We start from the raw sequence: 13,235 nt of genomic DNA, 5'->3' as shown, positions 1-13,235 counted from the left end.
TGGATGGGTCGCACCGAAGGGTCTGTTTCCATGCTGTACATCTCTATGACCTGGATTATACTCTGTCACGTCATTCTGAATAGAGGGCAGTAAGTGAGCGTACCCACGCCACCTGGTCCTCCAGCGTCTTCACTTTCAACTGGTCATCCTCCAATTGGCCTGGTCCCACTCCCTCACAATGCCCTGCTACATGATCAACCCACCCTCAAGCAATCAAAGTCTCTCTACATCAACACATCCACTCTCTCTCCCCCCCCCCCCCCCATACATCCCCCTCTTGGATGACTGACTCCTCCCCCACAGTCCTCCAGTATCCCGACATGCCGTAGATGGAAAGCGGGCAACTTCCTCTCCTGAGCCGAGCTGCAGGAAACCCGCGGAATCGATGATTAATTTAAAAAGAGCGAGCGGAAACTCATTTGACTTATTATTTTCTCCTTATTTAACTGCACTGTCGATCTGGTAGTTAGCTTGCAGATTCTTTGTCTTTCAAACGGCCTTTTGTTGGTCGGATTGTGTTTCCTCTGTGTGGAAGGGAGGCCTGTTGTAACCACGAGAAAGCGGCGCCTTCCGCACCAGGGCCACGGTTCAGCTCCAGCTTGTCCAGAAATACAGGATGACAACCGGATTTGGTTTTGGTACTGCGGCCGGTAACACTGGCGGCTTCACCCTCGGAGCGTCCAGGTAACTAACTAATGGCGACGCATCTCTGGCTTTTGTTCTGTTTTACTTCAACTGGGAACTGATGGATCGAAGTCGTAAGCAAACTTGTGTCCGGGTAACTAAGTTACCCCACGCATGCATTCGACAAAATAATAGTCATAATAGAATCATGCAGCGGCGAAGCAGACCCTTCGGTCCAACTGGTCCGTGCCTAGTCCTAACTGCATCCTAACCGAGTCCAATTTGGCTCATATCCTTCTAATTCCCCATTGGAAAGTTTACGTTGGGTGTGATCAGTTTTAAAATCATTTCATGAGTTCTCCAATTTAGTTTTTATCTGTAGAATTGCAGACTTTGAGAACTATTGCACCAGACTTTAAACTTTACTCATGGTAATGGTTGGCGAACAGAAAAAGGTTATTCGACCCGTTGAGTCTGTACCTGTAACTGTTTAGCAAACTTATTCCTCATATTTTCTTGGATAGTTTTATTTTCCCCTTCAAATAATGTTCAGATTCCTCTTGAAAGTCACATTTTGAATCTGCCTACACCATCGTCACAGAATGTACCTAGATCCTGTCCGTTCTTTACCAAATACCTTAGTTCTATGGCCCCTTCTTGATCCTTCAGCCAATGGAATTGTTTTAAAATCAAATCTGTCCACGTCCCTTCGGACAGAATCACCGAGTCATACAACATGGAAACAGACCCTTTTGCCAACGTGTCTATGTTGACCAGACATCTAAATCTGACCCAGTCCCATTTTGCTAGCGTTTGGCCCATATCCCTCTAAACCTTTATGTATCCATCCAGATGCCTTTTTATTTGTTGTAATTGTACTCATTTCCACTACTTTGTGCGGCAGCTCGTCCCATACACTTCCATCCTCTGTATGAAAATGAGTTTCAGGTCATTTGTAAATCTTTCCCCTCTCACCTTAAACTTACGCCCACTAGTTTTGGACTCCCCAGTTGAGGAAAAAGACCTTGGTTGTTCATCCCATCTATGCCCTCATGATTTTATAAACCCTTATGAAGGCATCCCTCAGCCTCTGACAGTCCAAGGAAAGATGCCCCAGCCTATTCAGCCTCTCTATTTAACTCAAACTCTACAGTCCTGGCAACATCCTTTAAATCTTTGCTGCATTCTCTCAAGTTTAACAACATCTTAAAAGGGTGACCAGAATTGTATGCAGTATTCTAAAAGTGGCCTCACCATATCCTGTACAGCTGCAACATGACATTCCAACTCCTATACTCAGTGTTCTGACCAATAAGGCAAGCGTGCCAAGTGCCTTCTTCACCACCTTGTCCGACTGTGATTCCATGTTTATCATACTATGCACCTGCACCCCAGTCATTTTGCTTGTGTGAGAAACAAAGCTCACTCACTTCAATAATTTCAGTCCGAGACAAGATCTGAATCAGTAGTGTCATTTATTTTACACTTGCAAGTGGGTGTGATGTCCAGTGTCTATAAGGCAGAGGACATACACACAAATTCAATTCATACACAACATTTATATAATTTAGTTTCTTTTGTTTTACATTGCTTCCCCCCTGTTTACATCTTCCACTTCCCTAAGGCTGGCACCCATTACTCCTGTTTATCTTTTGCCTTATCCGGCCTTGTCTGTGACAAAATGCTTATTTCTAACCTCACAAGACCGTTTGACCTCATCCCGCTATAGGTCATTGTTGGGCATATTCTTTCTTCATCATTATCTACCCCCTCCATCTGTGCCTTTCCCGAGGCTGTTCTGATCCCTATGACCCTTTTAATTGGGGTTTGTTCCTCTGTCTCTGTAAAAGTGGGAAACAGATGTTTATACCTACTGTTTGTACAGGCGTATCTAGCTTAACTTCATCCCCTCACAACATCTTGTCTACTTGCCCGTAATGTCTACCATTGTTTTGCAGTCACATTTCATTCTGACATACAATTTTAGCTAATACAAAAACATTTATATATTTCCTCCACATCGTTTCCATTCTTGTTGACTCAGCTTTTGGCTAAAACAATTACACACTGGTGTGAGTTCATTTTACTTTGTAAAATGGAATTGCAGAAGTAACATTAATTTACCTATATCCCACACTTGTCTGCACTTCCTAGGCATTAAACAATTCTGATCAAAACTCCTGTCAACCTTAATTTTTCAGGAAAACCCCAGCTTTACCATTCTGTCCGTTAACTAAAGTCTCAGACTTGGGATCATGCTTATATATCTTTTGTACACCTGTTGTAATGTTTCCCATCTTCCTTGTATAGATTTGACCTTCACATTTGATCACATGGAACTTCTGTGTATTTCCAAAGTTTTAGTTGCATTCTGTTTTGAAACAAATGAAGCAATTAAATCTATCTTGGCCTTTATTTGACTTAGTTGTTACCTCCTTTAAGAATTCTAATAATTTTATGAAACATGATGTTTCTCCTCGTGAAGCCTCGTGACTTTATGTATTTCTAAATGTTCTACCAAACATTCTTTATAACTCTGTATTACATTTTAGTTGTAGGCCAATATTCCTTGTCAAATCAAAAGTCAGGAATTAAATCTGATCCATTTTCAAGTTTTTTTTTATTTATCATTTTAGCTTTATTTCTCATGTTGCTTCCTTTGTTACTGAATCCTAGCCAGCTCAATCAGATTGGCTTACCTTTTCCTTTCTCAAGGTTCAAATATTGATCAAATATTATAAAATATTTTTAGAGCTTAATTTTAAACATCTTTCCAATTTTTCTACCGTGGTCTTTAAATCAACCTTTGTCAACCATTGCAAGAAACTCCCAAGAACGGTTGCTTTTTTTATGAAACTTTAAGATTGAAAAGTTAAAATGGTTGCATTCAGTAACATGAATGAAAACTGGATAAATGAAAGTTTTGGACAGTTTGTGTAATGGAGTGTTTAACCTTGTGATTTTGTGAAACTGTATTGTGCTCAATTATTGCTTATAAAAAATTGAGCAACCTTTTGGAAAAGGTCTTGTTCTCGCGCTGTCTCTTGATGTAAGACAACGCTTATTCTGAAAGTTGAACTACGTGCTTACTAAAAGATCTGGCAGATTTGCCCCATAGCTGATATATTAGAGTCATAAGAACAGAGAAAAATCATTCCACTCATTCTGCCATTGTGCGTTGGACTTCTGGTACAGAAGATTTTCTTCTGGGGCAGGCTTTGAGAAGATTTGTAGCTCAGTTTGAGGTTCTGGTTGTAGATTTGCTCACTGAGCTGGCAGGTGTATTTTCAGACATTTTGTCACCATAGAACTTTACAGCGCAGTTTAGGCCCTTCGGCCCTTGATGTTGCACTGACCTGTGAAATTAATCTGCCCATCTAACCTATCCTGTTCCATTATTATCCCTATATATGTCCAATACCCATTTAAATGTCCTTAACATCAGCGAGTCTACGACTGTTGCAGGCAGGCCATTCCATGCCCTACTACTCTCTGAGTAAAGAAACTACCCTTGATATCTGTCCTAAATCTATCACCCCTAAATTTAAAGCTATGTCCCCTCGTGTTAGCCTTCACCATCCGAGGAAAAAGACTCAACCATATTAGGTAATAGCTTCAGTGAGCCTCCGGATGATGCACTGGTGGCATGGCCTACTTTTTATTTATTTTTAGGTTTCTTGGGTGGGTCATGTCATTTCCTGTAGTCCTGTTCTTTTTATCATGGGGTGGTAAATGGGATTCAGGTCAACATATTTGATAGATTTCCGGTTGGAATATCATGCTTCTAGGAATTCTCGTGCATGTCTCTGTTTGGCTTGTCCTAGGATGGATATGTTGTCCCAGTCAAAGTGGTGTCCTTCCTCAACCATATGTAAGGATACTAATGAGAGTGGGTCATGTCTTTTTGTGGCTAGTTGATGTTCATGAGACTCACTGATAATGTTACTTAGTATGGTGATGAAACATTTGAAAACGAACCTTACAGCTCAGCGAGCAAATCTACATTCATTTTCTTTGCTAATTTTTTTTCACAACCTGTAGTAACATTGCAGAGCTGTATTTCCTACATCAATGTGTCTGTTTAGGTTCAGTTGTATCCACTATCCTTTTAAAGTGGACATTCAATTCCTCTAGAATCTGTCCAAAGTGATTCTTGGTTCCTGAGGTTTTATTTCTAGTCTTTAATTGCCTGTCACTTCTAACTCAAATGGTCCTTCGCTGTGAGTATTAGTAGACCCCTTCCCTTTTCTCGTAAGCTGGGTAAATCTTCCAGCTTGTTTTGACTTTAAAATTTGGTCCTTTCAATCCAAGTGCAAGATTCCTGCCACGTTCTGGCATGATGCACCATCCATGCATTTGGCCTCTAGCTGCTACTTCTCTTTCCCAAGTGCCGGCAAATTAGCCTCCTATGAGAGTTTCTGGAATATCTAACAAAGCCTAACTCTCTCAAAGCCTGTCTTCAAGATAGCATAATTCACTTGGGCCTTGCACTCAGGTAAATTACTGAATAGCGATGCTTGATATAGCAAGTTCCCAGTTCTGTTATATTGGGAGTGAATGAACCATTTACAGTTTGCTGCCAGTGAGACTTCAGAACAGAGCACACTATCCCCTTCATTTTAGCTTATTAACGTTTTGGAATTAATCCTTATAATTGTAACGTGCATAGTCTGACGTCATACAATGCTTTTAGCATTATGCTAGACTAATGTAACTTGAACAAAAGTAAAACAAAGTTTTGAAACCATGTTTGAAATAGAAATATAAGTTATTCATGCCCAGCTCGGTTGTTGTGAAGTTGAGAGCATGTACTGTGCCTTTAGGAGATAGTGAAGGCTGTTTTGGCAGTCAGTTTGCAGGCAACTGTCATGTGACTGACTAGCAGTATGAGTGTACTGGAAAATTGAAAATGTGTAACATAGGCTGTAAACGAGATACCTCAGTTGGTTTGACCACCATTTGAATTTAACTAATCAATTTAAATTATGCCCCAGGATAGTAAAACCCAATTGCATTTGAATTTTACTGTTTTGACATCGAACCAATGAGATGATCTAATGTTTGGAGTATAAATAAGCTGGCAGTTTGAGAGTTAGCCAGAGAGAGAGAGAAAACCAACTGCCAAAAAAACATCTCTGTCAAAGAGGTGTTTATTTTTCACCTTTTTCATATGAAATGTCTTTGCAGCAGAAGACCAAAGACGATCCAGGGAGATCTACAAATAGAGGAAGACAGATACTAGAAAAGACAGCGGCTGTCTGGTTTTGAAAACTAAGTTGCTGTAAATTTAATAGAGGCTTTTATTAGATCAGTATGTTATTATAGAGTGGGAGGTAGATAACAAACCTTTAAGCGAAAGGAGGCGTAGTAGTTCTCTGTCACTCATACTCGAACAGATTGAGGCGAAGTGAGCTTTTCTGTCTGTTTGGTTTAATTAGCAGAAGGGTTAACCACTGTGTCATAACACTGCTTTTACAGGTTACATAAGCAGATGTCTGAGTAGAGTTAGGCCCGTTTTGGATTATGGAGACAAGTGTTTTTTTTAAAGTTGAAATGAGATCACTGGATTAATATAAGTAATGTACACAAATGGAAATTATAGACATTGGAAGTACCAATGCTTTTTACCTAAACTTGTAGTGTCCCCAATTTTAAAATTAAGAGAAATAGATCCTTTCATTTGGACTAATCTTACTAGCTAATAATGAACATGTGATCATTTTGGACTTAACTCTTCCTTCTAGCTAACATAGTGGTCTGCAGTGATTTATACTCTCAGTTGTTAGTAACTGTTTTAACCTGCATTGTTGGTCAGTATGCATCATGTTGCTTTGTTTTTTTAAGCAATCTCATTGGCTCCAGATAAGAATTGAAACTGGTGTGTGTTCGCTGAACAGGAGTCTGGGTCAGCGCAAATAAATATAATTTGTCAGCTGTGTTTTTGTATGGTCATAATAGTTGGCTTCTTCTTAGCTTTTCATATTTTGTTTGCCTTAATTTACTCCATATTGTATGTTTGGTCATCTCCAAGTTTTCAAGGTTCTTGCTAATCATGTCCCACATTTTTTTGGTTCCATTTTGTCATTCCTGTTCTCTTATTCAAACTGGTCTCTGATTTGCTCTTTTATCAGTGTGTTGATCTGGCTGTTCAATGTAAACATCTGGTCAAAGATAATCTCCAGGATAGCATAGTGCTGGTTGAGATGGGGAAGTGTAGGGGTTTAGGCCAATTTTGAAAGTCATAGCATGGTGGCTGGCAATTTGCCGTTTGAGATGGACTTCCATTTGTATGGTGCCAGCTCTAGCTTGGATATTGACCAGGTCCTGTTAAGTGGCTGCTTCATTATTGGAATTGTGTGTGGAGTTGAACACTATAGCATCATCGTCCAACACCTCAAATCTTGACCTGGTTTTGAAGGGAAGGTTGCAGGTAGAGCAATTGAAGATGATTGAACTGAGGATTTTTTAAATAAAGTCCTCCAGCACGGCTTGCACTGAAGTGATTGGTCTCTTTTAGCAATGACTATTGTTCTGCTGTCTCTGACTGTAGAACAGGAGCATTTGACTATTAACCCCATTTGACCTCCATTTTCTTTTGTAGGGTTCTCCAGTGCCATGCACTGCTTAATATTAGGAGAAAGTGAAGACTGCAGATGCTGGAGATTAGAATCAAGAGTGCGGTGCTGGAAAACGTCGATTTTCCTGCTCCTCGGATGCTGCCTAAACTGCTTTGCTTTTCCAGCACCACACTCTCGATTTTGCTAAATATTGCCTTTATGTCAAAGGTATCTACTTCCACTTCTCCTTGGACACTGAGGAATGAGCAATAAATGCAGCCTTGCAAGAATTGCCATATCCCAAGAACACTAATATAATGGAACGTCAACATTTGTAATTTTGTATATTATTGCTGAATAATGTGGAGAACCTTATCAGCTATTGCAAACACTTTTTTTTTCTGATTTTTCATCGGGATAGATGAGATTGCTCATTTTGATGAGCAAAATATTTGGAATTTAGCTATAATTTCACGAATAGTATTTCTCTCCATATTCCTTTTCTGCCCTATTGTTTGCAGGTGTTTCTAAGTTGATGCCTATGCCTAAATTACTGATTTGCTCTACTTTGAGCATTTACTGCATGATTGGAGAAGACTGTCATGATTGCAGATCTATTTCGTTCATTAATGAAAACATCTCTGTCCATGTACAGCAAGATGTTAACAACCTCCAGGCTAGGGCTGACAAGTGGCAAGTCATAATCACACCACACGTGCCAGGCAATACCATTTGCAACAAGAAGCTAACCATCTCTGCTTGATCTGCAATTGTATTATGATTGCTGAATTACTTTCAACTGGGGGTTACTATTTATCAGAAACTGAATTGAACTGGTCCAGGCACATACACAGTGGGGTCAGAGATTGGGAAGTCGGAGGTAATTAACTCATCTTCTACTTCCCTGAAGTTTATCTACTAATTACAAGGCCTGCTTCCCTGGATGAGTGCAGATCCAACAGGACCTGGGAAGGTCAACAATCTGCTTATTTAATTGGCACCCCATCCACCACCTGAAATATGCTTAATTGGATTTGTCGTGCAGTATCCACTTGAATTACAGTAGCTCTTGCGATATAACTATAATTTGTTTTTCTTTTACATGATGCATCTAGAGAAAGTGTTTGAAGTTCAATTGTGCAAGATAATTGCAGGTCTTTGCTGTTAACTAATTTGTATAAGTTATTCAATCAAACTGTTATTTGGAATGGATCTTGATTATAGTAACTAAACGTAGCTATTGGTAACATTTTTTTGCCAATTCAGAAATACATTTTCATTTTAGGTTCTCTCCTTTCTAACCCATGTCCTCCCACTTCTCACTCAATTTCTTTATTCCTGCCCTTTATTTTGTACTTTCAATTTTCTTGGCTATTTGATGTTTCTTTGTTAGTCTTCCTGTCTGTGGTGGTCTTTTGTATAGTTGAACAATATCTATCTTTTCACGTAAGTAGTTTACTGGCCACATATGAATTTCTTCTCTTTTTTTTTTAAGATTTCTTTGATTTTTTTTCACATCTGCAGAAGTAGTGTTCTTCAAATGATAACCTATCTTAATCCCAACATATGTCTGAACATAATCCCAAACTAAACTAATCACACCTGTCTGCTCCTGGTCCATAATCCTCCACACCTATCCTATTCAACATTTGAAACTTTTTGCTACATAATGTTTTTTTTTCTTGTCTCACACCATCTTCTATTTATAAGTTAGTCTTGAAATATAACGATGGCTGCAGAATATACGTTAATGTTTTATATAATTGTCAGCCAGAAGGTGGTATGAAACATACAAGTGCAATATGAAATGTATGGCTAGTCGTAAGATTGACCTTCTCATGACTAACATTTACCCCCTATCTTATCGCAGCAATCCTGGTACCACAGGGGGATTTAGTTTTGGAAATCTTGGTACCACAACCACAACTACAGCTTCAACATTTGGGGGCCTTGGGAGTGGACTGTTTGGGCAGAAACAAACTACTGGATTCTCATTTGGAGTTACCTCAACAGGTGAATTAAAATTTTTTTTATTGTTGCTTTAGCCCCCAGTTTGTATTCCTGTTCTTCATGTGTGACCTTTTTACCACCGAAACAGGATGGACAAAGTTGCTAAGGTGGAAAATGCATGCTATAGCAGTAACAAATGTTCATGCTTGTAAATGGATTTTATTCAAAAATGAATCTGGGAACCTTTGACTGAATTTGTTTATCCTCTTGCTCTATCCATTATTATTTGCCTTTAAACTGTCTAATCTCATTCAATACCTAATGTCAATTTTTACTTGAATTTTTCCACAGTTGGATGGTTTGTAAGGAAGAGTGTTTGAAGCCAGGACATATCATTCCAAGACAAAATAAGTAGATAGAACATCACAGATTTAAAAATTGCATATCCTGGACAAAAGTTTCAGATGTAGGCAAATCCCATTTTATGACCTGAGAACTTTCAGCCATGTACAAGGTCCAGTCTATCCTCCTAATTGAAGTGCCTCATTCCTGGAACTGCTCTTGTAAACACTGTCTGCACTCTTTCAGATGCAAGTACTTGCTAAATAGTGACACCCAGAATTGTACACAGTAATCTAGCTGAGGTCTAACCAATATCTTGTATAAGTTCTTGTACTTGTTCTTGTACTTCATGCCTTTATTTATGAATCTTAGAATAATGCATGCTTTCTTAGCAGTTCTCTATGTATCCTGCTACCTTAAATGGTTTATGGACTTATAAACCCATGTTTTTCTGCTCCTGTTGTCAAGCTGTGCCTCTGACTTTGCATATTCTTTGTATCAAAGTGTATCACCTCTCTCTTGTCTGCATTGAATTTCATTTGACATCTATCCTTCCCTTCATGTTCATGTACTTTTGAAATTCTACACTATCCTCTTCTCATTTTACAGTTCTCCCAATATTTGCATTGTCTGCAATTGTCCCCTTCACACTGAGATCCAGATCATTTCTGTTCATCCGGAAAAGCGAAAGTCCCAATGAGAACTCCACTACAGACGACCTTTCAGCCAAAAAAATACCCATGAACTGTTACTCTGCTTTCCTTACCTCAGACAATCTTGGATCCACATTGCTCCTGTCCCGTTTATTCCACGACTTATAAGGTTCATCACAAGTTTGTAGTATAGCACTGTATTTAGCACCTTTTCAAAATCCATCTAGTACTTTACTCCACATCAATCCTCTCTTGTTGTCTCAAATAAAAGGACCAGCAAATCATTTGGACATGATTTTCTCTTTAAATCGATGCTGACTGTCCTGAATTAATCCATACTTTGTATGTGACTATTAATTCAACCGTGAATAACTGTTCCTAGAAGTAAAACCTCTGCTGAAGTTAAACTCAGGCCCAGCTATTACAGACCAATTTTTAGAACCTTTTCATGAACACGAAATGTTTTCAATTTTCCAAACCTCCTATGACACGCCCAAATTTAGAGAAGATTGAAACATAATTGCCAGCACCTTTTGCAGTTGCCACACTTGCTACTTTCAATATCCTTGTGTCTTATCGACTTTAAGTACCAACATCTTATCCAATGCTGCTGCCTCATTTGTTTTAAACCCTTCTAGTGAGAATCCTGAGTATCCTCCTCTGTCATCATGGCCTGGGATGAATCTGCCTCATAGGTAAAAATGAATGCAAAATAGTATCTTAACACCTCAGCTAAGTCCGCTTTTTGGTCCCTAATCAGCCTACTCCTCCTTTTGCCACCCTTTTACTGTTGATGTACTTATAATGTCTTTTTATGCTAGCTGACAATCTTTTTATTTTGTAATCCCTCTTTGCTTCTTGTATCTTGTTTTTTAAACTCCCTTGTGTTTTCAGCCTAATTCTCAACAGTATTTGCTGTTGGACACCAATCATAAGCAGCCGTTTCTTTTTTTCTTCAATTTAATTACAATCTTGTTTGTAATCCAGGAAGCTTTGGATTTATTTGTCTTTTTCCTTTTGAGGAACATATCTTGACTCTGCCAGACTGTCTCCTCTTTGAAGATAGCCCATTGTTCAGTGACTGGTTTTCCCACTAACCTTTGGTTCCGGTTCCTAATTTGTTCTCGCTTCATGGAAGGCCATTCTCTTTATTATTCTTGCTCTGAATTGACCAATATCATTTTCCACGATCATCTGAAACTTTATGATACCATTTTTTTTCCTTCACTATGCTAACTTAGAAACTTCTTTTTCAAAATTACTGGAGTTGAAACATAGCTCCGAATAGCAGCTGCTCAACAACCAATCAACTTGTAACTTTGCTATGTTGTGACCCTTTGTCTTTTATTCTCCTCCTCATGCTGTTTTACTCAGCCTGCCCTACCTCCCACTCTCGCATTTAGCTGCTGATGACTGTCTGCAAATCCTCCTCCTTCTCCTGCAAAAGTACTGCAGATTCTGGAATTCTAAACAAAAAAAACTAAGTACCAAAACATTCAACAACTCTGGCAGCTTCTGGCTGGAGACAATGTAGGGTTAATGCTTCAGGTAGATAACTTTTCATCTAAGCTTTTTAGTTCCCACTTTTTCACTGAGAACAGGTGTTTGGAATCAATAGTTGTATGGGAAGGAGTAAAAATGCCGATCTATATTTTCTGAAGTTCAGGGAATATGGCTACAGAGGAGAAAGCATGCTGGTGAAATGTAGCAGGCTGTCATGGCTGGGAACAATTTCAAAATGCTGAAAAGAGGGTACAGTCAGTTTATGATTATGTTGGAAGTAGTAGAGGGCTGACTTTCCAACTGTGGAGGCAGAAGGGGGTAAAAGAGGAGGACAAAGAGGACCGGATGGTGGTCATAGGAAAATAGTTGGAAACAGTCTAGCATAACGGTAGAGAATCAGTACGACATTGCTGAAGCGCTAGTGTGCAAATTAGTATTATCCAAGCAAATACAGGAGATTGGGAAGAGGGAAGCAAGGCTTTGTTTGACCTGAGTCAGAGGTCTACAGGACAGAAAAAGGCCCTTCGGCCCATCAGTTCTGCGTCAAAAACAAATATCTGACCATTCCAATTCCATTTTCTAGCACTTGGCCCATAGCCATGTATATTTGTGATGCTAAGGCATACATCTAAATATGATATGGGGGTGCTGGACTGGGGTGGACAAATCATACCATTTATATTACCTTTTGAATACTTTTTAAGTGCTATGAAGGTTTCTATCTCTACCATCTTTGCTGGCAGTGGATTCCATATTCCCTCTAAACCTCCTGCCTCTTAATTCTATGCCCCCTGTCCATTGATCCCTCTTCCAAGGGGAAGAGTTCGTGCCTGACTATGCATTTCATAATTTTACATATCTCAATTATGTGCCTCCTCAGTCTTCTCTTCCAAGGAAAATAACTCTACTGTATTCAATCTCTCTTCATTACTAAAACTCTAAAACTCTGGCAGTATCTTGGTAAACTTCTACACCCCCTCCAGTGCAGTCCCAACCCGCCTTTTTATGTGGATTCCAGGGCTGCCTACAATATCCTAGCTGTGGCCTAACCAACATTTTAGATGCTTCCAGCATCACCTCCCTGCTCTTGAACTCTTTACCTGAGCTATTTAAGGCAAGTAACCCATATGTTGCTTTAACCACTTTATCTACCTGACCCAGTACCTTCAGGGATGAGAGTGTGTGCACATCAAGGCTCCTGATCCTCAGCGCTTCCCAAGCTCTGACCATTCATCATGTTTGTACATGAATAGATGAAGCACCTTTTTTTTTGTCCAAATTGCAAATATCCATTGAATTCTCTTTGTAGTCCACACATTCGGTCTTCTTCTTCTTTGATTCTCTGAAATATTTGATTTGACCTGGCTTCAATTACGAGTCCTTGTAATGCATTTTGTATTATGGTAGCTCTGTCCACTTGACGACAAGTTCATCCGACTGCCCCATTATGTTTTAATGCTAATCCTAGATGTATGGCCCCAAGTTGCTGTGGATTTCTGAAAAGCTACATAAGCCTGTAACTTTTTTTCCTTCAGTATTGCAACCACAATTTTTAGAATTTGCATAATAACTAAATCTTTTTTTCCAAATGATTTTACATTTTACC

General features: G+C 39.3%; 1 protein-coding gene across 2 annotated transcripts in view; it reads left to right on the top strand.

Moving 5' to 3' along the window:
- Nucleotides 1-320: 320 nt before the first annotated feature.
- nup58 (nucleoporin 58) overlaps nucleotides 321-13,235 on the top strand; it is a 60,189-nt gene continuing 47,274 nt past the window's right edge. For both annotated transcript variants that reach the window (XM_072577332.1, XM_072577331.1), the window contains exons 1-2: nucleotides 321-684; nucleotides 9,052-9,194. In XM_072577332.1, coding sequence (XP_072433433.1) covers nucleotides 617-684; nucleotides 9,052-9,194 — 211 coding nt within the window. In that variant the 5' untranslated portion in view covers nucleotides 321-616. The remainder of the gene's footprint in view (nucleotides 685-9,051; nucleotides 9,195-13,235) is intronic.

This window comes from Chiloscyllium punctatum, chromosome 9 (assembly GCF_047496795.1).
Source record: "Chiloscyllium punctatum isolate Juve2018m chromosome 9, sChiPun1.3, whole genome shotgun sequence".
NCBI lineage: Eukaryota > Metazoa > Chordata > Chondrichthyes > Orectolobiformes > Hemiscylliidae > Chiloscyllium > Chiloscyllium punctatum.
Note: the sequence above shows the minus strand (reverse complement) of the source record. Positions and strands in the feature narration are given on the sequence as shown.